At 41.4% G+C, this 27,456-nt stretch overlaps 1 protein-coding gene across 3 annotated transcripts; it reads right to left on the reverse strand.

The window, feature by feature from the left end:
- Positions 1 to 32: 32 nt before the first annotated feature.
- On the reverse strand, positions 33 to 27,456 carry fam107b (family with sequence similarity 107 member B). 3 transcript variants are annotated; one of them, XM_056386866.1, is made up of 5 exons: positions 27,006 to 27,456; positions 24,443 to 24,512; positions 4,750 to 4,921; positions 1,782 to 1,938; positions 33 to 1,590 (listed from the first exon to the last, which is right to left on the reverse strand). In XM_056386866.1, the coding sequence occupies exons 1-5, from the start codon at positions 27,447 to 27,449 to the stop codon at positions 1,471 to 1,473; spliced, it is 963 nt and encodes a 320-aa protein (XP_056242841.1). In that variant the 5' UTR covers positions 27,450 to 27,456; the 3' UTR covers positions 33 to 1,470. The 3 variants fall into 3 exon arrangements, with proteins under 3 accessions (XP_056242841.1, XP_056242843.1, XP_056242842.1); XM_056386868.1 differs by lacking the exons at positions 24,443 to 24,512; positions 27,006 to 27,456 and adding an exon at positions 16,880 to 17,059; XM_056386867.1 differs by lacking the exons at positions 24,443 to 24,512; positions 27,006 to 27,456 and adding an exon at positions 5,999 to 6,169.

The following is a 27,456-nucleotide window of genomic DNA, read 5'->3' on the forward strand; positions in this document are numbered from 1 at the left end:
CTAGCAGCACACCAAATAAAGAAAAAGAAATGGAACGTGTTAAAATTATGTTTATTTAAAAGATTCTGGCGAGGAACACAGGGTTATGTTGTTTTAAACTGCTTCTTCCCATGATAATAATAGCTATCGCCTCTTAGAGACCCATAAATCAAAATTTTAGACCCAGAATATTATTTTGTGTGATTAACGTGCACTTTAACATCCAAAGCAATCTCAGTTTCTCACATTGTGTAACCATTTTGGAATTTGTATGTGGTGCTGGCTACACATGCTAGTTAAATAGTTTTGCAGTTAACACCCACTTTAGTTCAGATTTACTGATTTAAACGACCCGTCTGTTCATCTAAGGGCTCCACTGTAAATAAAAACAAAATTCTGAAATTCCAAGACATTCCAGGATGATCCAGGATGCTTATCAGAGTTGTTTCAGGAGCCGTGCAGACATCCCAAGATGACAGGTGGCCTCCAAGTGTACACTTTCAATTATACTCTTTACCGAAGCACACAAGGACTGATCAGACAGGGCTCATTGCTTATTCTCATTGACCAACCTAAAACAAAAACTTAAATTATTTATTAAGTAACACTTTTATTCATACAAAACAACAGAATATATAAAGAAAATGTCACTCTCATGCCTGGGAGTTCTACTATTGCTCAAAATTGCATTAGCTGAGGAAATGGCATGTTTAAAATAAAATAAAATAAAATAAAATAAAAAATAACAAAGCAAACTTGAGTGTTTCACACAACCATACACTCCCTTTGTCCTGTTCTGGCTTCATAAACTATACTGTAAAACAACTAAAATACAGAACGACTAAAAGTGTCCTCCCCTATACCTGGGCTAAAAGCTACAAACATAAATAACAAAAGCACATTTGTTTGGCTTTTACATTACACAGCTTCAAGAGTCCATCCAGTGTCCACTTTTCCTTATTTGATTCTGAAGATGAGGAAGAAAAAAAAAGAAAGAAAAAAGAACAATAACAACAACGATAACAACATCGATAACAGTAAAGAGAAACAACAGCTTGCTGTGGAGAGAGGAGTGAAACAGAAGGGATGAAAACTCCTGTATGTGTTTGGTTGTTTTGGTTGGTTTTGTTTCTCCATCAGAGCTCATCTGAAGCTTGCTCGGCCTCGTTGAAAAGGCGTGTAACATGTAACATGTCTGTATTAGGTCCCTCCTGCAGGATGGGGGTGCTGTGTGCTGCTGGGTGGGTGTGAAGAGCAGAGGTGAGTACTGGCGGTCCGTGGCAGGCAGACAGAGGGGGGGTCTTTAGTCTGTAAAGTCTCTCTCCTCACTGCAGGAAGGAACAGCTAGGTTGGGAAAGCCAGGAAGTTCATCTCGGACCACTGTCAAGTCACCAGCGTGCACCACAGACAACACTCTCTTTTGTACACACACTCCCGACGTCTCTGTGCTCACACACACAATCAGCCAGACCCAGACACCCCTGCTGGTTCTTAGGTGGTTCGTTCCTCCCCATCAGTCTCCTGCTTGGTCCTGCGCAGGTTGCCTTTCATCTTCACAAACTCAGGGGTGTTCTCCTGTTCCTCCTCAATTTTCTGTTGCTCTAGCTCCAGCTGCAGAAATACAGACATTGGCAAAATTATAGAGGCTGATCTGTTGATAGCAACATGTACGGCATGCATTCAGGGACTAAAAGAAGCGGGGACCTTTAATCTTTGTTTTCTCTTGTGGTCAGATACAGTAACACAGAACATCATTCTAAGTGCTAAAGTGACAATTTATATGAATTCTTTCAATCATTTACCTGCTCTAGTTTCTGTTGTCTTTTCATGAGCTCTATCTCCAGGTCACTCCTCTTCTTGTGGGCCTCCTGCTCCTCCTTCTGAGCCTTAAGAACTTGCTCCCTCTTTCTTTTCTCCAGAACTTTCTGGAGCTCAGGCTTGTTTTGAGGAGCCAGACCCCTGTGCAGAATCAATAAGTGAAACACAGCATGTTACTAAAATAAAGCTTATTGAACAACCTGCGGCAATGCATGCTAATCACACCAAAGAGCCCCACTCAGAGGGAGACTGGCATTCAAATTAATGCGTAACAGATGATGACTGTGACCTCATTCAAATTTGACATGCAGATCTGTATTAGATGTTCTGGATTAAACATTTCAATCGTGTTTCAGGAAAGTTTTGATTTTGAGCCAAACACAGATCGTTCCACATTTAACAATCTGTGTACATGATGATTGCCAGCACTGGAACTGACTTTGGAAAAATAATCTGAAACCATGTGCCTGTGTTCCATTTCTTTTCTTTTTCTAAGAACTGAAAAACAATCCTCAACTGTCAACCCAAAAATTCAAAAACAATTTACAAACACATTCCTTATATAAAGCTGTCTTGGGGGGTGATAAGTCATTGGGAGCCAGTGGGATTGTTACGCAACTGCATGGGTTTGTGTAGCAAAAAAAATCAAAAAGAGGACAGGGACATCTTAGTAAAGTGTGAGGAAGAGCAAAAAATACCAAATGTTATGTAATACTCCAAACTTCTCCAAATTACAAGAGAGAAGGGTGGGGGCTAAGGATGAGACTTGGGAAGCAGAAGTACTTAGGACAGAGGGGAACAGAGATGGGTTTGAGTCAGCAAGAAAATGCAAAAACCAATAAACAGCAAAGCCTGCAAAGGATTAGGAGGCACAATAAAGTGCCACACAAGAAAAAAAAAAAAGACAGAAAAAGGTCATTGGCAATCCTTCGTCAAAAATTCAGTCTCTATGCTCTTAATTAATTAAATTTATAAACCATCTTATCCATATTACTTGACTCTCCTCTACGGATTTTCCTTTTAGCCATGACTCTGCAAGGGCTGCGTCAGTTCTTCAAAGAAAACACTGCGTGCCTACCTGACTGCAGTTTAGCAACAACAGTGCCTTAATTAAATGCATTATTAAATCCTGAAGATTACATAACCGGGTCCACGATGTTCCAAGAAGGAGTGGGAGTTAATTTACAACAAGTCACTATGTTACCTAAAGCCACTGCTGCGTTTAAATACCCTGGTTTTCCTGACAGTGAGGGTCTCATGAAAGCACTTAGCGAGCTGAAGCAGAGCACAGTTTAAAAGATGTGATGGGGTCAGGCTAATTGGTACAGGGAGGGAGGAGGGTCAAGGTCACTGAAAGCAATAAGACAAGGGCTATAAAGATGCTTCCTCTACTCCCCTTTCACTGTGGGCAACGTTTACATAACCACTGACCCTCCTATCCACGACCCCTCCTATGAGTGCACGCCCTCTAGCAGACGGGGAGGAATGTGTGTTCAAATCTCGCACATCAATACCTCCATCTGCTCAAATGCTTCCCCAGTCTTAGTGGCTGAATTTCTGAAATTCTTCTGTGTGTGCGTGTGTGTGTGTGGGAAGGGTCATTACAGCTAAGGTAGCAACGGCAGCAAAAGGCCCTCAGATAGAGACTGTTTTATAATCTGGATTACATAACACGTTTTTTTTTTTCTCCCTTCTTCATACAGCCATCCATCCATCCATCCATCCAGGCATGCAGAGATCCACCCACCCACCCCTCCCCACTCTCATCACTGTGACTAATCCAGGCAAGCTTTCCATATTTTCAGTGTACGATAGAAAGCCCAATCAAAACAGGTTCATACCTTAAAGGGCCCACTAGATTAATTCTACAGACTTCAACTAGACACTCTGTCTGGACAACTAGGAACAATATTCTGCAGCATTTGGAATGGAAAAAAAAAGTTTTTCTAACACTGTTATCAATTTTCCATGGACTTCTGTCCTCTTTCCGATCATCCAATAATGCCTTCCCTGCATCACTACAAAAGCTTTGACACATTTAAGACAGAGCATCACTGCTGTGATGTAACAGCTGTCATCAGCATGTGTGTTTACGTATCTATTTATAGCGTGGGCACAAAGCTGCTGGCGCTGTATGGTGAGATAAAATACAAACATCTAGTGTCAAAAGGGCGATCACAGGCCTCAGTATGCATGTGCATTTATACACAAAGACACACACACTAACTAGACTAGACTTCTCTGTTGTATGATCTAGTATTAATATAAGCGGCCAGTCCAGGTTTATCCTGCACTGTATGACCTTTACATAACCAATTTTTGACACACTAATGCACTTGAGGTTTTATATAATAGCTTCTATGAAAGTTTTATATCTTAAGTTTTGCATAATACTGCTGCTGGAGGTTGGAGGAACCAGTGCACTGAAGTGACACACTGCAGAAGCATCAGCACAGTCTGCATGGATACTTTCAAATCAATTACAAGAAAGTAGCAGTTACTGTATTAACTCATCCCCACATGAGTAGAAGTTAAACTAAATTAGCCTGGATCTGGACACTGTAGTGTTTTCCCCTGTCTAACCTGTTTAGGGGCACACTTGATACTGTTGCCATAAACAAACAAGGAAATGATGATGTTGGACAGCAACAGACAGTATCATTATCTGTCCAATCACTTGCTGCACGTGGGAAAAAGTGACTTATCTGCTTCATTATTGTCCCAATCACAGGCTTGGAATCCAGCCATGCTTGTTTAACACTGCTCTGGTTTTGTTTATGTTCCATAAACCTTGATAAAACTGTGAGTGGCTAATTGTAAAATTAGAATCTCTTCCTTAAAAGTAAGCTGGGAATTACCAGGTGTGTTTATCAGCGAACAGATAGAAAAGACATACAAATGAGCCATCAAGAGATAGAGAGACCGAAGAAGTATGTTTTCCTGTCTCCTGACCTCTTCTGGTTCATGAGCAGCTCCCGGTGCAGGTCCTGGTGGTTACGGGAGTTCTTGACTGGGTTGATCAGCTTCTTGGGTTTGATGAGCTCATCACAGTCTCCCTCCAGATAGTCTGGCTCCGCCATGACACTCCTCCCTGGTGACAGCGACAGACCAGGGTCACACGGATCTGAGTTGACAGAAACAACAGAAAAACACCTTAATTTTCATTAACAGCAACAGTGAACAACATTCATAAATACTAATATGAAACATACTATGGATGCAGCAAACATAGACATTTATTTGTCTCTGTGGAAACAGAAATCTCAGTGTGTAACGAAGCCAAACATTTTTCTTGGACCTATCATTTCCCTGAAATTGCACTCCTTTCCAACCCTGATATGAGCGTTTCCCTGATTCTCTGCCATAAGCTCAGAGTTTCGGAATGGTCTCTATAGTGATGGAGAGACTCAGCACTGGAATTACATAATTGTTCCTCACTGAGTGAACACGCACATTTCATCCTCCTGTCAGGTGATATAAAAACCATATGCAAAATAATGAAACCATGAATCAGGACAGCACAGAGCTACATGTAATTGTTTTTCAAACACATAGTTATGTAAATGTCAGAAGCTGCTGATACAAAACTAGCCCAAAGGCTCAGACTATTGTTGTTCACAACCCCATGAATAAAGCAATTTCTACTCATGACCTCCAGATGCGGGCACAAAACCTTTGGACATTTAAAGTGAAGAAAGTATTAGCCAGAAATGTTTGTATTACAGCAGCTGTAAAAACATTATTTTGCCATTTTTATAAATATAAATCAATGCATTTGTGGAAAACCACCATCATCTGTATCAAGCCATTATAAAACCAAGAAATAACTGGGATTTACAGCAAGTTTTTATCAATACCCCATATTAAGGGCAGACTGAATGCAGTAACACCACAGTAAAATAACTTTTATGGCAGCTAAGTGCTACTTTTTACTAGACTGCTTTGCTCAATGAAAATCCTACTTGCATTTGAATTGATGGCGCACACGTTCTGAAACAGATTTATCTGGAGATCTGACCAACTATAATGAGAACAGAATAATATTTGACCAGAAAGGTGTTTTTTACGAAACATTTCTAACTCCTACATTAACATATATACATGTACATACACATATATATGTACTAAGACTGAAACAGCTCAGTACTCCACTTTTACTTATTATTATAAATACACAAAATTCAATCATGGTTTAACTCACCCTGCAGATGAGGAAAAACGGGGTATCTGAACATTGTCGTCATCTCTGCTATTTTGATTGGGAATTTAGTTTCCAGGAAAAGCTGTTAAAAATCGCTGTCCTGTTTATCAGTGTGTTGCAGAGCCTCACGTAGGAGAGGTGCTTTGTTCTGCACAGCTGTCTGCTACTGAGCTGGTTGGAGTTCAAAGTCTGTTTTATAGCTATGCGCTCTCTCTCTCTCTCTCTCTCCCCAACACACACACATGCACACATACACTCTCACTGCTCCCTCCCTCACCTACTCTCTCCCACTCACTTTCAATGCACATCTCTGGACGCAGAAGAGTTTATAAGCAAATTTTCTCTGCTGCTTAAGAAACAGATTATTCACAGATGACTAAATATCCTCAGTTGTTCCTTTATGGAACTATACGTTTTTTTTTTTTATCTTGTTGAATAACAGTACTATGTGTACATACTTGGCAGGGTCTTGGCAGGTCTGTTTTAAAATATCAGTAAATTGGTATAATAGTAGATTACAAAATTACAAAATTAGCGGAGTATGTTTATGTCAGTATTAGATTCAAGTCTTGTCTTTATACCACAGTCTGAGGAATGAACGATTTATAAACAACCATACACTCAAATGCCTGTGCTTTTAAGGTGTTGCCTGGTTATCAGTCTCTCTTGTCCGTGACTGATAACAGACTAATAATAGACTGCTGTTTTGAAGCTTGATCAGGCTGGTCAGCCTGTACTCGTTCCAAAGAATCATTACACTGCACGTGCTAGACACAAAAGGTGGTGGTGGGGGAGCGTGTCCTCAGAATCAAAACATTACACGCAGAGGACTGCCGTAATGACTTAAAGGAACCACTAGAGGTCGACATTCTTGCATCCCAGAAACTAAACCATGTCAGTTACATAACAAAGAAGCCTGATATAAACATGGTTTGTGGCTACATGCTGCAGAACAAAGAGAGAAATGCCGCTCAATAAATACTCTTGATGAATAGAATGGAATATGGTAACAAATGACAATACTACTTTTTCATAGTCATGGTAGTGAGTAATCCCTTCTAATCTCAGATTAGTAACCCTTTAAACACAAATCTTAAGATCTATGTATACAATAAATACATTTAAAAAATAATCAACCTAAGAGAGACAGGTTTAGGGCCAAGTTTGTTTATTTAACATTCATTTTCATAAATGACTACATCAGTGGCTGTAATGTTGTTAGGACACGCCAGTCACAGGACATTTGGTGGCACAGGCAGGACATGGTGACAGTGTTTGTGCATGTGAGATGGCAAAGGTGGGCAGAACAGCTTGTGGCTGTAATCAGGGGCTGCGTCAGGGGCTGCACACACGTGCTTTGTACATCAAAGGCGGCTTCTGTTAATACCGGAAGCAGGGGGTAGAGCCAGTCACAGACTGGCAGTGTTGTCAAAGTGTCCGTTAGTTTAACACATCTGCTCCGACTTCCTCTGTGCCCCGGGGGAGAGGGGAAGTGACATAGGGAGTTCAAAACGGATCTGCAACCTCAAATTGCAGACCTGTTTAAAGTCAGCCTTATCACTGGTAGTTTTACATGTTTTATTGTGTGTTCCCTCTGGTTTCACTTAAAAGCTATATAGATAGCATGTTTTACCATCAGTTAAAGCTTAAAACTACTAAAGAACAATACAAATAACCAAGTTAACATGTTGCGCTGTCATTCAGAAAAAGACCAGCATTTAACACATAGTTAAATGGCAGTAAATGGCATGTGTTAATATCTGCACATCTATTTTCGACACATTTCTATGCCAAAACATGCACCGCATAAGCATCGCTCCGAGCATGGATATCGGCATGTCATTACACTTACTGCTGTTCCGGGAATCCCATTAAACAGTTTGTTTATTGGTTTTGGGAAACACACCCTCACAGCAGACACACACACACACACACACACACACACACACACACACACACACACACACACACACACACACACACACACACACACACACACACACACACACACACACACACACACACACACACACACACACACACACACACACACACAGATAATGAGACTCCAAAAGGACCTGATTCTCCCAATGTTTCCATGAAACAGGGCGCGGTATTATTTAGAGGATTCAAAATGTCCAAGCATTAAGGGGTGAAATGGGAAGAAAGTTGGTGAAAACAATGGAAAAGAACGGAGGAAAACTGGGTCAGAAAAGAGTCTAGGAAAAGAGAAAAGGGAGTTGGCTGAAAACAGCTTTCCTCTGTTTACTTCACTCTTCAGTCATCCTCATGACCTGTGTATGACTGTGATCTCATACACTGTGAAATGTCACATTTTTTGTCACATTTTTGAACCAGCAAGCTGCCGGAAATATCCAATCAATCATATGAGGAAAAATATCAGCAGAAAGATCAAAAAAGTAGTGAAGAGAGAGAGGCTGAAACTATACGCATACGTTTTCAATGATATATCACTCATAAAAAAGTGAAAAGAAAATGTGCATGTGGCAATTTATTTTAAAAAGAGCAAGTAATCTGATGAATGTGTTTAATAAATGTGTTTGCAGCAGTGGACTGTGTTTGTGTGAAAGTGTACCCCGCGGTGGCAGGCTGCATTAGGGCTGATACAATGACTTATCTTGGAAGGGTAGAGCACTTGCACTGTGCCAAGTGATTGCATCATCGCGGCCAGCTCTGCTGTGTGAGCTAATGCACACACAGACTTGCATTCATAATACAGACTCATTTCTCAATTTCTCCCTCAACTGTCAATTTCTCTAAGTCGCCATGGAGACCTGCCATCACCCACACTTAATTTAGTGACACAGCAATCAGGAGCAGCACACAGCTGATGCTAACTTAAGGCTTCCTATGGGCAAACACTTCCAGCAGCTGAAATAAGCTCCTTAAAGCACATATAATCAATTTTTTTTTCATAGCAACAATACACCAAATGACTATGTGTAATGTAAAAGGTGTCGCTTGTAGTGATGAAGCCACAGAGAATTATCACCCACAGTTCACCTCAGGTTGACGGAGCTTTAGAGCTTCTTTCAGCTGACTGGTTTTGTTTTCCAGCCTGCAGCTTTACTGTTCTGGTTCAGTCACACCGCTCTCAAAGAGGCGTTTTCAGCAGCAGGCATCTGTTTTTAGCAAAAAAAAAAAAAAAAAAAAAAAGCTCTGATAAACCCACTGTCCACTACTGCTGCTCAGCACCAATCAGCAGACAGACATACTTTGCCACAAGATGCTAAGCACAAGTGGAGCATTTAGAAGCTAAAGAGCCAGATATTTCCCTCAGGAGTTATGGAGACCAAAAAGAGGGAATGAATAGTGGACTTAGATTTGCCAGGTGGCCAGAAACACAACTTCATATGAATGCTAACGTTGCTCTGTGTCTGCTTGATGTCTAAATAGGCAACTGTATGATGAGCAATATCAACTTAAAAGGTGATAATAGTAATTGTTGGGTTCACAGTTTGTTTTCACTGCCAAAAGGAAATCAGCTATTGTGAGTTAAAAATCTCAATTTATGAAAAAAAAAAAATCTATGCATGAAAAGCACTCTTCCTGGTGTAACCCAACAGAGAGGAGCACAGATGGGCAGAAAGAGTAATGATGGGGAGGAGCACATAAATTGGCCATTATCAGTACTTATCTTTTGTTTCTGTGCTAGGAAGCAGACAAACAATACTATGAATACTCTCAGAAAGACAAATGATTACAAAAACTGGATTGTTCCTGGCATGGACAAGACGGGATAAAGACAGAGGTGGATCACCTCATGTTATCCATGTGCCAGGATGGAGAGACTGGGTTAAAAAAAAAAAGAACTAAATGCTGAATAATGACATGGTTTAGCCCTTTGTGAGTCATGAGTGTCTCTCTTCCTGCTGCAGCCTCCAGAGCCAGAGAAAAAGACGGTGAGGAGAGCATCTGGTGGCCTGCTTCACCATCTGACCCCCCCCCCCCCCGTTCTCCTCTAGGATACAGGCACAAACAGAGCAGACCATCCTCCAGAGCTCTACACAGGGTGGGGTTAGGCAGTCAACTGTCAGCCATGGGACCACATGGCTGACCACACCCATTCCAACATCCACCCCTAGCCAGGATTTGTTTTCCACAATATCCAGCACAAAGGTGCACAGGGGTCAGATTTACAGAAGAAGGCACGGATCAGCATTTTAGCCTCCAGTTTGATGTATACTGATCATGGACACATCTAACATTAAAACAACAGACTTGACGTTTTGCTTTTATACTCATTAATGGCACCTATTGGTTAATAAGAAGCTTCAAGAACAATTCCTAAGAATGAATACTAAACTATACTTATGTATTCCGAGAGAGCAAACAATGATTTTGGTCTTTGTATATTTTCTTGATATTATCTGCAGTTCTGGAGAGCTGACACAGCAAAATGAAGACAACAAAAGGTTCAGATTGCCCATATTCTGATCAAAGATGCATATATATGTGAAGAAATGGCTTGGGATCAGGCTCAATACAATTTCACGAAAAATGTGAAAATGCTTAACATTTTCTTGAAACTTAATTTACCATCTGCTCTCTTGCTTCAATATCTCCTCCTTGTCCCATATAGTTCCTCTCGTTCACTCTCCCTTTCTTTCTTTCTTTTTTTTTTGGCCAAATCCTGTCTATTCCGCTCACAGATGGGAGGTCCACCCCTCAGGGGAAATTGCGTCATCAATACCCCTAAAGCAACCCCCACACCCCATTCTCTCTCTCTCTCTCACTCACACACACACACACACCCCCCCCCCCCCTTTCTGTGTGTTATAAGCTGGACAGATCCGGGTGTGCGTCTCCTAGCATTTCTGTTAATGAAGCGGCCATTCAGCCATAAATAGGGGAGGCCCTAATTAAAACACACAGATAGATGGGCTTTTAACTGACAGCTGAGGGGGATGGGGGAGGGAGGGCTGGGGTGTGTATGTGTGCATGTGAGACAGAGAGAAAGAGTGAGAGTGACAGAAAAAGTGAAAGACAAGCAGAGAGTTGTTGGCCTGTGTGTGTGTGTGTGTGTGTGTGTGTGTGTGTGTGTAGTGACAATGAGCTCATTTCCCGGACAGAACACGTATACGTACATGCTCATTCACAAGCCTCCCCCATGACGACACATAAATCACGGTGTGAAGCACAGTGACGTACATGTGCACATACTTCCAGAGCACAGATTCAAACAATAGAATCACATATTTTCCTGTCACTTGCACCTCTAAACACATTCAAAATCAGCATCCAGTTAAAAATACAAACAGCCCACTTACATACAGTCTAGTACTGTATGTGCATGTGTAGGTAAAATAATGTGTGTACTGCAAATGGCACTCACATTCCTCTCAGGAAAAACTGACCTGCCAGTGCATGCTGAAGAGAGAAGTAGCCAATAAGAGAAGACAAAACATGAACACCATGAACTGGTCAGGAGTACGAACATGTTTCAACAATGCAAAAAGTTCCACTCCTGTTATTGCTATCTGGCTATCAATAGCTGGGTTTAGACTGAGCTCAAACAGCTCAAATACCACTGTACAGAAGATGATAGGGTGAGTGCATATTTAGACTACAAATACAGCTAACATTCATAGCATTCAGCTCAACAAAACGAAATCGTGGTATGATCTTACAGAGACACAAAGGAAGACAAAGAGTAAGGGGAATATGGTTCCACGAAAGTAAGCTGGGGAGTTTGGGGGTTGAGATCTGTTTTGTATTTCCTGCCTTGGAGTGGGGGTATGGAGCCAAGGAGAAGAGGAGCTGGGGAATTCTGGGGCCTCATCATGTACTGACCTCTTAAAGCACCCGCCCCGCTCCCACAATACGATTATGTCACTAGGGAGATGTGAGGGTATGGGAATTTACAATCAACGCTTTAGGGTTTGTAAAGCACAGATGCGCACAAATGCACAAACACGCACACAAGGATAACAAAACACATAGTGCATCATGTGAGGAAGGCATGAGCTGTAAGGTTTCAGCTACACTGTGTATGTGTGTCTGTGGATGTGTAAAACCCTGATGTCATTAAGGGAGTACAAGGCGGCTCTATGGACTGTCATGATGAAAAGTAAACACCCAAACTCATTACTATGCCTGCCAGTCAGGAGTAATAGTTCATACAAAAACATCTGAATTACAGTCCCTCTCTCCCTCTAACGTACATACAGTTCTCACCGGACACTGTAATTTTGGGTAGCAGGCTTAAACAGAGGAACCTTCACAACTCTTCACTTCTCATTTCTTTCATTTCTAAGAGTTGATTGCAGTATGAGCAAGTATTCAGATCGGTTACTTCACATGATCGGATGAACCAGCTGTCGTTAAAATAAAGAGTAACTGATGCCTTTTACTCAGATGTTTCTGGGATAAGCACAAACTGATCATGTTTAGCTGTGGTCTCTCCTATTGAACTGGAACACGCCTGGTTTGACAGTTTGTGCTCAGCACTGATTTGCTTGTTTGCAGTCCTGCTGCTACACGTTGTGAGCCCCGGGGTGAGGCAGATTACACAATGAATGGGACGGATTGAAAAGGCACAGACACCACTTTGAGTCACGCTTTGGGAATGTGATGAACCTGCAAAGTGATTATTGCTTTGGGCATGCAACAGCATATACATGTCGGGGGCACACACACACACACACAGCTAGAGACCTATATTCATACAGACATCTTTGAATGACAGAAACATTTGCGTGCATGCAATGTACACTCTTTTTTTTCTTTAAAAAAAAAAAAAAAAAAAAGGTTAAAATGAAACTGCTCACTCAAACCAAATTCTGAACACATGTCCTGAATAAATGGTGAGGTGCTACAGTTTGGGGTCACACCTGTCATTCAAAAACAAAAGGCTGGTCTATACTCTCTCACAGCTGACACTGACACATGGTCCTGAATGTATATGTATAGACCTGATGAGAACAGGTGGACTAAGACAGATGAATAACACATGCACCCATAGACTGTTTTGCTCCACAGACATATCCTAAGAAGACAAATTATAGACAAGAGCAAATGCATGTTCCATATGGCTCCTCCTCACTGAGGCGTACACATGTGCCCATATATTGCACATGCCTCACACACATCGCCCTTTTAAAACACAGTTCTAATATCTGTCTCTTTGGTGGTGTAAAAACCATATAGTAAAAAAAAAAAGCCACAGCCGTTTCGTCTGGCTCAGCAGTGTCAAGTGCTGTTCAGTCGTAAAGGAAGAGTCTTTGTTATGGCTCTGCTGTCTGTTCCAGTTCCAGATGCAAAGCTTTGTGCTTTACTGCTGTTTTCTCGCTTATGGAGCAGAGTCCCGCCCCTCCCCACTGTCTACTGGCTGAGCCCAGCTGGGAGCTCAAATCTCATTGGCTGGGGGGCACACCAGGGAGGATCTGGGAGGTTCTCCTTTGTTTACATGCTAGTAGAGAAAGCCCCAATAACAACTGTTACCTTGGGCAACCAGACAATCTACAGTTATAGCCAGACAGACACACAGGGGTGTAAGCTGAACGTACACACACAAACACAGATAATTAGGTAACCAGGTGTCAAAAAACAGACCAAATGAAGAGCCTTTGTTCTATAAGATTCTATGCTTTATGCTCAACATGAGACAAAATATATGCTATGTGTATGCATATTTTTAGTTGGATTCAGTAGGCAATCATGTGGTTTCATTGTCCGATGAAACTTTCCAAAGGCAGCTCGGGTATACATTCTGAAAGCCCAGTTTGCTGCAGACTGTGACAGAAACAAGTGGCTCTGTTCTTCCCAGGGTGCATGTTCCTGTTTGTGTTTGTAATAAGACAGGATCATATATCTTGATACTGACTTACAAAAGAGCTTAATCCAATTCCTGCAGCTCAGACCTCCAATCTCTCTATACTTCAACCTAACAAGCTGCAAGGAGGAAGGCATTTAGAATGTGTGTGTGTGTGTGCATGTGTGTGTGTGTCATCCATTCTCCAAGACTACGCAAAGTGGTCAGCACAGTAATGTTGCTTTATTGTGATTGAAGCTCCAGCATAACAGCAGGAAAATCAATGGGATTCTTTGAGAAGCCAAGTCTCTTCAGGTGTGTGTGTGCATCTGTTTAACTTTTTGGTATGCATGTTTATCTTATCTCTCTTTTATAAGTAAATCATCAACATCAAGTTGCTAGGCTGCTGAAACAAAAGTAAAGTCAAGCCTCTGCATGACTGACTTTCATATGAGCTGCTCTCCTTCTCTCACCACACAAAACCTCCCCATCCATCCCCGCAGCAGCTCTCTATCAGGAAACCCAATACCTAAATTGTGACATCATAATCTAAAACCATGGCAACAAAACCACAGTAAAGTGTAAACAAACCCTTTGAGCCGTTGTTGGATTCTGTGATTGCATCACTTATGTTTGCATTGCATCATAATATTTCATCCAGCCTGCATGGAGAGGGGCAGTAATGCACACAGTGTCTGTGAAAAAGTGGCAAAACAGATCATAAAGACAAAGCAACTGTCCAAAACATTTTTTTCAGAATACAACAGAAACATAAGCACAGATTTGTTTTATTTCCGCTTAAGGTAACCATTTGATTTCATAAGAGTGTACTTTTTCATTACTATGTGAGTGTAAGTATAGCAAAAATTGTGATATTTTACAATCTGACACTAAGGGTTAATGTGTATTTTAATGTGTAAAAATGAGTAAAATATCAGACTTTGTTGCAAATCTTCCAACCTATAAAGTCTATTATTAATTAATTATGACCTTAATAAAGGTGGTCTTTGTTTCAGACAACGTGGCCCACCTCCACTTTAATACTCCAGGAAACCCTGAGTCTTGTTTAAGTATTCTTTGATTATACACTTACTGATTTTAATTCAAAACTTTTCTTTACACACTTTTAATATGGCTTGTATGGCTGCTCGTGTTAAAACAACATTGGCAATTACAGGCTGGAACTGGACAGAGTGGTGATGTGTTCGCTAAAACCATGAGGGCTGAATTCTCAGTACAGAAAACCACTGAAATCTCACTCTTATTTACATGGCTCACAACAAGGGAAAGACTTAAAAACATTTGCTGAAAGGTAGTCTTTCACCACAAGTGTACAATATGTCTGTGAGGAACTAGTAATACAGAGTCTGTGTTTCGTGCGGTGCGGGTCTTAAGGATCAGTGCATTCTGCTGAGTAATGAAGATTTTGTGCCCGCAGACAGACCAGCAGGACTGTGGGAGATAATACTGTCAACACACGTGTGGGTTGCCAGTTATACCCCTCCTGGACACACACCCATTCCTGACCCACATACCTGGATTCTCTTGAGGTCAGGTTGAGTCCTTGACATGGACTCAGATTCTATAATGATACGTTTGAGAATGCATCAAAACCACAATGGACACACACCATTATAGAATGGAAACTCAGACATTTCATTCACATATTTAAATTCCTTTGAGTGCAATAATAATGGAGCAGAGAGCATTCCAGTTGTAACACCCACCACACACACACACACACACACACACACACATACACAATGACAGCATCAGCCCTTATGGGAAACAGAAGACAGCAAGAGAGACCGAGTAAGAGAAACAGGAGAGAGAGGAGGGAGGGAGGGGGTTCAAAGATCAGAAAACAGATGTAAATCGTTTAGCAAACTCCCCTCCAAATGACTAACACATGTGTGAGAAACTTTCCCCTCCCTGCACACACACTCTCTTGAAAGCTCTGCACCTAGACAATATAACACACTCATTCATACCACCTGCTTTTGTCACTTCTCCTCTTGTTAGAACACATCTGATAACCCCGAGTTAAACTACCTCACATGTTAAAGCTCCTCGGTTGTATTTGCCAGGCTGCTATTTCGCCTCCACCCAGCAAACACACACACTCAACCAACCTCCTGGCTATAGAGCTGGGTTCAACCATGTTTGTTTAACATCTTGTTAAAGTTTGACAGAGAGTATAAGCCACTATGAAAAAGACACACCAAGTTTTTGAGACTGGCAGACCTGCAAGATCTCAAAATACCACACACCTCTTCACATGACAGTTGGTGTGTGTGTGCCCTGATGACAGCACAGGCCAGTGTGTCAGCTCTGACTGAAGCCATGTGCTGTGACACAGAGGGCTTTAGTCATTCCTGAGCTATTACACACACAGCCTTACCCGAAAATGATGAACACAGCTCACCCATAACATATGGTCTATTCTTGTGTTGTTCGTCTCACAAACAGGCCTAATTTCAAGGTACTTGACTACTTGATGGCTATGGTGACAAATCAGAAAAACAAGCAAGTCTTGCGTTGTACAGATTGTAAAGCCAAATGTCATTTTGTGACAGCTTTAGAACAAGAGTGATTCTGTTTAAGAAGATTTGTGCCAAGATATTGCCAAGTGTAATATCATATGTGAACATAACATGTTAACTCCCAAAAATCTTCTCTAAACACCACAGAGAGTAGGAATAACAAACTGAGATTTAATTCTACTGCTTTTCTCATAAAGTGCGAAGTGTAAACTGCCCATGAAAACAGGAGTCCGCTCCAAAGTAAATGTAACAGTAGTCTGTACATGCTGTACAACAACCTCAACGTGTTTGTTCGTCACTGTCCCGTCGGCTACAGTCATGCGCTACAACAAAAGGAGACAATGAAGCAAGAGTTTGTGTTTTGCAATCTCATTCTCTCTCTCTCCCACCTCGGTCTTTTCTTTTCCTCGCTACTTTCCAGCTTCTGAACCCAAAACCCACTGCTTCTGCAGACAGGGGCAGACAGACAGGTTAAAACGTGCCGCTTTTGTTAGTGCGCTCGTGAAACAACCTCCACGCAAAACCTCCACGAGCTCCAGACTACAAATACACACACACACCTACCTCAAAGTCGACCCCGACGCGACTTCCCCAACTCAACTTGTTCAATTTTTAAAATGACAAAGTGCCTCAGTCCGCATTGGAGCGTCTCCGGATCACTTCTCGGGGTTGAGGTGTGTCTGCGCGCCTCTCTGCTTTTGGAAACTGTTCAATAGCTCAAGCACACACACACACACACACACACACACACACATACACACACACTCAGTCAGGACCCATAGAAAATGTAAATTTAAGCTGGGTGGGAGGGATGGAGTGACGTCGGCGTAGGGCTCCTCCCCCTCCGCCGCTTTCTTCATCTGCTCATTGAAGTATATGAGTAGGGACTCCCAGAGCTCAGGGCGGGGCGCGGATGGAGAGCGAGCACAAACACACGCGCGCTCAAGTGAACACAAGATTTAAAAAATGTGTCATAAAACTCTTACTGAAAATTGTTATAACCTGTGATAAGGTAAGTTATCATAAGTTTTCTATAATTTCTATAATAGGACATATAGGCCAACTGAGCCTCAAAATACATTAGTTTGCCAATTATATTTTTTAGAATTTTTAAAATAATTATAGGCAATAGAATTTCAGTGTTATGCCTTATAGCTGTAATAACTAAATTCTACTTTAAAATTTACTTTTTAAAACCATAATATAAAGCCATAACATATAGTTTTTCTCTTTCTCTTAAAGCAGCATGAAAATTTATCAAATGACTGATCTATGTGTAAAGTGAAAAGAGTCTTTAGTAGTGACAGATATACAAAGAATTGTCACCTAACTAATGCAGTTGCCCTCAGCTCTGCAGGAGCTGTAGTTTCCTTCAGCTTGTCTGGTTTTATGGCCTGCAACTTGCTCTCATGAACCTTGTTTCCAGCTGCAGCTGCTGTCGACCAAAAATAAACCCAATGTACAAGTTAGTGGAAACCAAACCAGAGCAAAAAGGAGTGATATGCTGTCCTATTTTTTATACACATTTCTATAAAACTCAGCCTGATATATGTGATATCTTTGGAAACTCCTCTAGAATAAAAAAAAATATAATAATAATAATAATACATTTTATTTAAAGGCGCCTTTCTTGGCACTCAAGGACACCGTACACAGTTACACAAATTGAGATTAAAAACATATTAAGAATTAATTAACAACAATAAAAATGAAATATAAAAATAAAAACAATACAAAAGTGACAGTAGACAGTAGCAATGATGGTTGGAGTGGGACCAAACAGCTCGCAGACAGTGGATTCAAACGAGCTGGGTTTAATATATGTGGGTTTAACTCTTGGCTCCACAGCATAAGAAGTTTTTAATGACTGGTGACTGATGTCCTGCAAAAATTGTCATTTTTTTTACTTTAAAAACTTGAAGGCAAAGTTTGCAGACAGATAATTTGATCATTCGTCACTTTGACTATAACAGATCAGTCTGCTGCCTGTTGTTGTCGCAGACTGAATATCCTGAGCATTCTGTGATAAAGAGTAATCTGCTTATGGATGAAGGGTCAGTGGATCTGCTTATCCACCACCCTTCTGTTAAATCAGCTCACTGAAACCCCTAGTTTCATAGTGTTCAGTTGGTTTATGCTGCTTTGCTTATTTCATATATCCTTCTTGACTACATCTCATTGGGTTTGATCTCTGTTGGATAAAGATCTGAGTTGCTGCACAACTGCAGAGCAGGCTTACTGGAAATGAAAAAAAAAGTACGAAACAGCCCAAGGGTCTGGTTTGAAATCTAAACATGTGGGAGGTGGGGGCGTCAGAGAAGTAAAACATTCCTACGGACCTTCTCATAATTTAGGAGAGGGGTGACTAAGAGTGTTGAGCTGAACAATAGGATGAGTCATGACAGAGGGTCTCCTCTGACAGGGAGGACACTCCCTCCAGAGACCCCCACAGTCAGAGCTCCCACCATGCAGGAAACAGATGTGTACAGAGTGAGTGTGTGTGTGTTTCTGTGTGTGTATGTGTGTGCGCGCATGTATGTGGTTGTGATGAGAAAACAAACATTTATGCGGCAACTATCGCTATAACCATACTATTTCACATATATTTTATATCTATTGCTAAAAGTTGCTATCTGTAAGTTTTGTAACTTTGTAACTATTTGTAACTTGGTTGCTTACCAATCGTTGGCCTACCAATTATGGTGGTGTTGATTGTCCCTTGACAAGAGCTTCGGCCATTGTCGTCTTTATAATAGGAGAGGTTATAATAAGCCTTTGAACAACGCTACATCTTCAGGGCTGATTGGAGGCTACAGTAGGTCAGTATCGGAAAATGACGAGATGGCCTGGGGGCTATCTGGTTAGCATGCTAACTTCCATAGAAGAAAAGCTGTGATCAGGACAAGGGTTAACATTGGCGTTGCTTTCCACCACTGGAGACAGCTCTTGGTGAATAAAGGGATGAAGTTTGATGCTGAACGTTTCTTCTAGACTGGTAAGTAAACAGCTGTTAATGCTAACATCGGCTATGTAGCAATAGTAAAACTAACAAATAGCTCCTTTAAAGGAATATATTGACATTCTGGGATACATTTATTCTCTTTCTTGCTGAGAGTTAAAGGAGGAGCTTGATATTAATCTCATATCTGTATACTAAATTTGTAGCTAGAGCCAGCAGCTGGTTAGCTTAGCTTAGCATAAATACTGGAAACAAAGAGAAACAGCTAACTTCAAAGGTAACAAGATCCTCCTACCTGCACATCTAAAGCCCACTATTGTATCATGTTCTTGTTCCTGTTTAATCTGTACAAAAGTTTAAGAGTAAGAGAGTGTAAGTGTAAAAAACAATGTGCTGTTGAATGGGAGATTATGGGTTGCCTCTTTCTTAGCCAGGTACAATTGCCAGGCAGTCAATGGAGACTCCAGGAAGAGTCCCAGCAAAGAAATAGTCCAGCACATAACCCCCTCTAAAACGAAGTCTTGTCAAGGAAGCTAATGAGTGTATTTCCCATAATGCGGGGCTATTCTTTAAACCTAAAACTTAAAAGTTAACTTAAAAGTTTAAATAACATTACAGCCATTACGATTAAAACTCAGGTCATGCTAGTTATAAATTTTAACCACTATAGGAAGAAAGTACTTCCTCACTGCTATGGCAACAGGCCTATTTATGTAAAGCAACTTCACTTGTTATCGGCAAAGATATTGCATCTACCAGTAGTTTCCATTTCAGGTGGTTTGGGGGAAGTTACATGCTTCTTCTTTCAAACCACAACTGAGATGAAAAGAATTAGGGGAACAGTTTCATTGCTGAGTCACGCCCCAAATAGTGGTTTGCAGAAGTGAAAACCCCTTTCTCAGTAGAAAAGACACAAAATTCCATCGCAACCACTGTGTGCTCTTGACCCCGATAACCAACAAGTTTTATTTTGCCCGTATGCAATGTGATGCCAGCTCTAAATGTCAAGATGTCCCATGACTGACCTATGAGGACACATATACATACAGTCCATAGTCCTGTACACATAATTGTGCTGGCTGATGTGGAGTTTGGCCACCGAAGATCATCTTGTTACCACTTCTTGTGTGTATATGGGGGTTTCTTCACTGGATGTCACTGCCTGGAACTGAACAGCCTTATTATTTCCTCCTCCTCACTATCTCACACTGCTGGTATAAGTCTAATTTCTGGGACAGATGTTTCTGTTATCCTCCCAGGGTTTCCCACCGTTCTTGTGTGTGTGCACACGCATGTGTGTATGTAGTTTTGTGTGTGAGGCCCCTTGTTTTTTCTTAGTCAGGCCTCCAAGGGCCTCCACTTTAAACAGGATATACCAGTTATCTGAAAACAAGGGTGAGACAGAGACTTTCCTGTGTGGGCAGGTCTTAAAACTCATAATAGTGAATTTCTTCTAGAAAAAAAATTGAAGACTATTCTTTTCTGAGTAAGACGTAAATGTGAGATAAGGATGTGCGCTTTTTTGTTGCTCTATGATAAAGAAAAATATCACAAAATGAATAACAAATAGATTTTAGAAATGCACAAGAGCAACGTAATTTCTTCACTGCTTTGTTGTGAGCACACCAGTATAGAAAAGGGGGAGTTGGTAAATAATTGCACATAATTGTAGTGTACATAAACACCACTCTCCACGTGCATGACCTACTTCTGAATAACTGGGGTTTTACACCAGCAGTACACCCACCCTACGCTGAAGCAGTGTATGTTCAAGAGCCCTTGATTAAATTCGAGATACTTGTTGAAACTGTCAGTCCGTGTTTTTTAACACTAAGCCACCATTTCCTTCTCTCTCTCTTACTCGTCCCAAACAGACTTAATGCATTCTTTCCACTCTGTTTTCTCCCTCATGTCTGACCCAGCAACAGTTTAGGGCTCATAACCTCAGTGTACTGGTGGAGAAACCACAAGATAAAACTGTACACTGAAGCAATAATTCCACATTTATGACATGAGTTTTAGAAGAAATTGCCAATTAGGTCACCGTAAGTCTTTGTGAAGACTCATGAATTGTCCATATGTTCATAACAAAGAGGGTACGTGCAGGCTGTTTGTGTAGCTTTAATGACGCCGGGTGATTTTTAAAAAACAAAATATGGACGACACTCTCACTGTCAGCCTGTCTTTCTCTGTGATGTGTTAAGCAGTTCTTGGGGTAATGTAAGGCATTCAGCTTTCTCTGCCTTTCCCCTCTTTTCCCTGTGAGTGTTCAGCCAAAGTTCAGCTAATTCAATCACTGCTGGATGACTCACACCACAGTGTCCCTCTCTGCACAGAGGCACAGACACTCACACACATCCAAACACATACACATGCACCACGGTGCCTGGCTGGATGACATTTGTGAGATCAGTACTACGTCAGCCTCTCAGCACACTTGTGAAATGATGTCCTGTTCTCAAGCTTCATTAGCCACTCAAACTCTCCATCTCATTTTTATCATCAAGCTTTTGCAATATCTCTATTATTGATATTTTAACATTCACTATTTGTTTTAATTCCTGAATTTATTGATCCATCTCTTTAACACCAGCCCAGATGTTTCCCTTGTCATAAATATAACAGCAACATAAAGTGCAAGTCTGGAGCAACAATAATTCCTATTTCATTTTCATAGAACATTAACTCTTTTTTTCCAAGGTTGCCTCTCTGTGGTAGAGATGACACTGGAAAGGTTTTTGTCACTACTTTCATTCTTACTTAGTATTCATTATTTTCCTCTTATCCGTCTGCTAGCAGCCATGTAAGGTGAATATGACCACAAATTCTTTCTATTCGCATGAAAAATGATTCATTCAAGCATGGCAGATGAGCAAATTACAGGTTGCATGCAATTTCCTGCATTTGCATGCCTACGCATGTGTTCATGTTTGCATGTGTTTGAATGTCATGCATGGGAGCACATGCAAAAAGATCAAGATACAGTAATTTAACTGCAGCTCTCGGAAGTTGTCGCTGAGGCTGTTATTACTGCTCAAGCCACCCAGATTTATTGAGCGTTACTGTACAGAGCCTCTCCACTTAGCTTAATGACTGCCAACAGGAATGAGAGCAGATGGCTCAGTCACAGTACAGTAAGAGGTGAAATATCCACACTTTTGTTTAAGAAAAGTGCCCACAACTTTCAAGTCTGTTTTATCACAAAGACCACAGACACAATGTGTTAACGTGTGTCTGGTATATATATCTTTGCTGGACTCTTAAGAATTGATTCACTACACATATGTTCAAACTATCAGGAAGACTTACTTTCTTTCCATAGATACACAGAAGAAGTAATTCATTCCTCCCTGAACAATTTCTAAACATAGGCATGAAAAGCTGTTTTATACTTGGGAATGTGCACACATGCAGTGCAAACAAACTCAAATATGTCTTCACAGTACTGACATGAGCTGATAGGTTATATAGATCCTTGAATAGCATACCAGTTAATCATCAATGGTGTAGGACAAAAACAGAAAAGAAAAGAATTCAGGTCAAATGTAGGAGGTGAACAGGCCAGGGTAAACAGGGGACACAACATCATAGAGATACATGTATCTGTCCCTCCTTCTGTCCGTCCACTCTTCTGTCTGTCTGTCTGTCTGTTCGCATGTTTGTGTGAATAAGCTGAATAAGCGGGATTTCCAACGCAGAGAACAGGAAGGCCCTTCCAACAGCACGCACACACCATGACCGGAGGAAATCAAGGTCAGTGTGACAATTGTGTGTTAGGGAGACAGAGACAGAGAAGGTTCTGTACTTACATTACCCCCTGGTGCATCATAATCTCTCCCATTTTATCCTTCTTGGAGGGGGCTACAAAAGTGTGGCTGTATTGTTTAAATTTCTCCCACTGCAATAAAGAGACTTGTGTTGTAAGACTTACAGTGTTCATTGTGTTGATATGATAACTCTTAGAGAACCACATGTAGACAATGTTCTCTTGTTTCTTTTTCTATGTGTGTGTGTGTGTGTGTGTGTGTGTGTGTGTGTGTGTGTGTGTGTGTGTGTGTGTGTGTGTGTGTGTGTGTGTGTGTGTGTGTGTGTGTGTGTGAGAGTACATGTGCTTGTGCTAAATAATCCTTTAAAAGCATCTAAAACACTCGACTGGGTTAGTAAAGCATTAATGACAGCACTCTGGGTGGGTTAACCTATTCTGCCTGTTGTTCCACTTTCCATACAAGAGAGGAGAGCCTCCTGCCATTACCTTAAATACAATATATACCTCATGAAAATCATTCGGTGTGATATACAGGTAGTGAACACCGTACAATATTATGTAACCAAATTCAATAAATGCCACCTTTGTAAAAGTAAAACTTTCAAAATGTTGTGCCAGATTCAATTATATTATAACATCCGAGGCTGTAGTGTATGTTGTTTTTGCACTGCACTGCATTATTTTGGGGTTTGTTTTTATCTCCCAGCCCCCACCTCCAAAATCCATTCTTTGTAATGTTATCAGAGGGGGTTAGAGAGATTGACTGTAGATAAGGCAGCCTTGGTTTGTGCATGCCAAGGCTTTGTTACATGCTCTGTCTTGCAGGTCTGCTGGCACACACTATTACACACACAATGTACACACTCAATCACATTATTAATCAGCCACTCAAGTCCATCCTTTTACCCATTTGTAAGCCCTCCACCCCTCCCAATGCTTTGCCCCAAGACTCATCGCCAAGGTAACCGCCAGCACTCAACAACCTTCTCCCAGACATCCTGGCAAGGTGAGGGAACACACACACACACACACACACACACAAAGTCAAACGCACACAATGTGTGTCCTCTCCTCCAGATCAGTATTTACTACAGATAGACAAATAGAAGTCTCCCTAATCACTCATAAGCAGACAGGTTATACAACAAAAATTCTTTCATAATGACTCTTTGACACACTGAGGGCACAACTGTGTGACCCCGATCATTTCCTCACACGCAGAGTCATTTCTTTTCAAAAATATTTCGCTCTCCACATAAAAATCAAAGTTGTTTTTCCATCAGCAGATGACAACCTGAGCCAGAACATTTTCCATTTTCAAAATATGTGCCCAGCAACTCAGGCTGGAGGTGGAGGAGGGAGAGGATAGGAAAGAAGAGGAAGCTCGTGTTGTTTTCCGTACCTGATAACCCTCCATCCTCTGTCTCTCTACAGTCCGACCTGTCAGACGCTGTTTCCTGGAATTCTGATTCCTGAGGGGAGTGCATGGGAAGGCAACACAAAGGGGATACTGTCAGTCACTGTAAGGTCATCACTGAATAACAAACACATTAATCTAATGTACACGACCAGTCACATGTCAGGAAATAAATGCCTGCATGAGGCTGAATGAAGTAAGTTGTAGTTATCAGGCAATAAAATAGTGAGGCCACGGATCTTAGTACAATGGGGACAAAAGCATGTTTAGTAACATTGTGATTTGGTATGGGGATACACATATAGGTCTACAGCCACAGATACAAGTGGGTAACACATGCTTAGTTTCCTTCTTATCTGTGAAATACTGAAACCTACTTTTGCGACTGAAATGTCTGTGCCAACACAACAACAAATTACTGTCAAACACCGTATATGTAAATACAGCTCAGGTGGCAGTTTGAGGCCAGTGTCAGGACAGACAGTTATTGTTTCATAGGGGAATGTTCAGGTTCTTTGCTCTCTGTCATCCTGTTCAAACCAACCCCTCTATTTGCCTAATAACAGTGTTTAGTCATCTTTTACTACTGTGTGTGGCTATGTATGTGTGTGTGTGAGAGAGTGTGATACTGAAGAGTTTATATTATTGTTTCTAGGCCATTCTTTTATGATCCATGTAAGCATTGTTCCTGTGTGTGTGTGTGTGTGTGTGTGTGTACTGTGCTAAATGTTCAGATACAACCGTGGTTTCAGCTCTGGATAAAGTGCCCAATAAACATGTTCACCTTCAAGGGAGGGTGCAAAGATAAATGCAACTACCGTATTATCACACACTGATATGGACACACACAGAAACACATGCACACACACAGATAAAGCATTGGGGCCGAGGGGATCAAAGCTACATCTGTTGTACTGGATGTCTTAACAAAGACACTAATGATAAAACCTGAAGAATTACACATTGTGGAATGACACACAAGACTGACACATAATGACTCAAAAGTCATCTTTTGTTAGTCATCCTCACACACTCCTCATTTTTCTTACTTGACATACTGCACAGTCTTTTCACATCATGCCTGTCATTTATTGCCAGTGTCGTCACATTCAGTCCCTTGAGTTCTACAACAGAGGGGGCATTAATTTGCGCCTCAAGGGCAGAAATCGCTGAGGCTTATGGCTGTGATTTATGAGTGGTCAACTGATAAGGAGCTGGAGAGCTGCAAGGGTTAATGCACATGCTCAGATCATGCCTGTGCTCCAGTGGGTCAATCAACCTTTTTTTTTTTTACCTGTTGTCATGATCACAGTTCAAAGAGGAAGCAACCATGGGCCTTTGACATGATTATTATTAAACTTTGTTGAAGTAAACATTATGAAATGTTTCCTGTTTCCATAGAAAGAGGGGAACATGCTTAAGAATTACTGTTTTGCAACTCATTCTGACACAGCAGAATAATAGCTATGTCGGGGCATAGGGCTGATTCTATAGATTCACGCCCTTATTACCCATGGAGGTGTCCGCAACAAACATGTGTTGTGCTGCTGGCCAGTGAGCGACTCTGCTGCAGTTTTATTGGGAGGCTGTTTCATGGTTGTTAAAGAGCTCTTTTACATTTGAGTAACGGTTACAGTTGGCCCAATGCTTTAGTCGGTCAAGGAATTTAAAATTCTTATTCTAAGCTTGTATCAGGCTGCCACAATAAATCAGCCATGTGTTTAATACTTTCACGACAAATCTCTTAACTTCAGCCGTATCACACTGACAATCCTCCGGCCTAAAACGATCAACCTAACAGATGTCTAAACATCTGCTGGTGAGACGTCTCCCTTTGGATTAAGTAATCTGCAGCGTAAACTCCAGGATTCCTATTAACACCCCACCCCCCCACCCCCATTCTTCTGCAGTTTCCACTGCTGATCAGCATTATTGATCAGAGGAAAAGCCTTACATAATGCCTCATCCTCCTCCTTGAATAAGGAGGAAATCCTCGTGCATGGTCGCTTTTGGTCAAGACTAAATAGAAACAATACTCTCAGCAGACAAATACACATATACAAGCACACACGCACGCACGGGCACCCATGCGTGTCGTTAAGAGAGATCAGTGAAACACAGATCATGTTGAACAGGAACTCAGGATACGTTTCACTGACACTCTATCTATCTACAGTCACTGAGCGGTCTGCCCGCAAAGTGGCTGTGTGAGGGTGCACACGTGTGTTTTGATTTTTGCATCTCTGATAAGAAATAGTTATAGTGTGATGAGGCATGCATGAATTAAATACAGCCACAGGGAAATGAGCTTTGACTTACTGCAAACCTCTTACAAAGTGGATGAATAACTTTATTTGGGTTCTACACTCCCTCTTGTGGTTATGTAATGTATTACATGAAATCTACAATCAACTGCAGTAGCTGTTATAGAAAAAAGAAACAGTGCATATCTGTAAAATATCACAGTTAAATGAAAAGATAAATAAGCGTCCACAACAAAATGAGCATATCAGTTGAAATCAGAACTTATTAACCACAGTCTTCTTACCTTCGGTTGTCTGATAATAATGGAGGGTCTTGGGATTTGAGGATATTTCAGCTTCAGCTCTGGACTACACTCCAATTCCAGCTCATCATCATCTGAAGTCTGGGAGAGGCTACGGCAGGGTGGAGGTGACTCAAAGCATGGGTCATCATCTTTGTCCTGAGGGTGGCAGGTAAAGTTTGAGTTGGTACTGTTTACTTTTCTGGTTCTGGTGGAGTGGGTGGAGATACAGCTGACAGTCCTCTGTGGCCGCTTGTGCTGCGGATCCTCCTGTGGGCTGCCTGTTGGGGCTTCAGGCTGGGATATAACTGGATCTGCAGCTGGGAGCCCATGGTTATTTCTGCTTCGTCTGGAGTTGTTTGGCTCCTGAGCAGGAGCCGGATCAGTGTTAACATCAGATGGATTACCAAAACAGTGGCCCAGAGATGAGCAGGGTAGTCCATGCATGCTGGTG

Source organism: Seriola aureovittata, chromosome 10 (assembly GCF_021018895.1).
Source record: "Seriola aureovittata isolate HTS-2021-v1 ecotype China chromosome 10, ASM2101889v1, whole genome shotgun sequence".
NCBI classification, from domain to species: domain Eukaryota; kingdom Metazoa; phylum Chordata; class Actinopteri; order Carangiformes; family Carangidae; genus Seriola; species Seriola aureovittata.

What these genes read in the sequence shown, in the direction of transcription:
- fam107b (XM_056386866.1), bottom strand. Translation starts at nt 27,449, where the DNA reads ATGCATGGACTACCCTGCTCATCTCTGGGCCACTGTTTTGGTAATCCA. An exon ending in CTGCTCATGAACCAGAAGAG is followed by an intron (nt 1,939 to 4,749) that starts GTCAGGAGACAG and finishes GATTCTGCACAG; the next exon opens with GGGTCTGGCTCCTCAAAACA. An exon ending in GACAACAGAAACTAGAGCAG is followed by an intron (nt 1,591 to 1,781) that starts GTAAATGATTGA and finishes GTATTTCTGCAG; the next exon opens with CTGGAGCTAGAGCAACAGAA.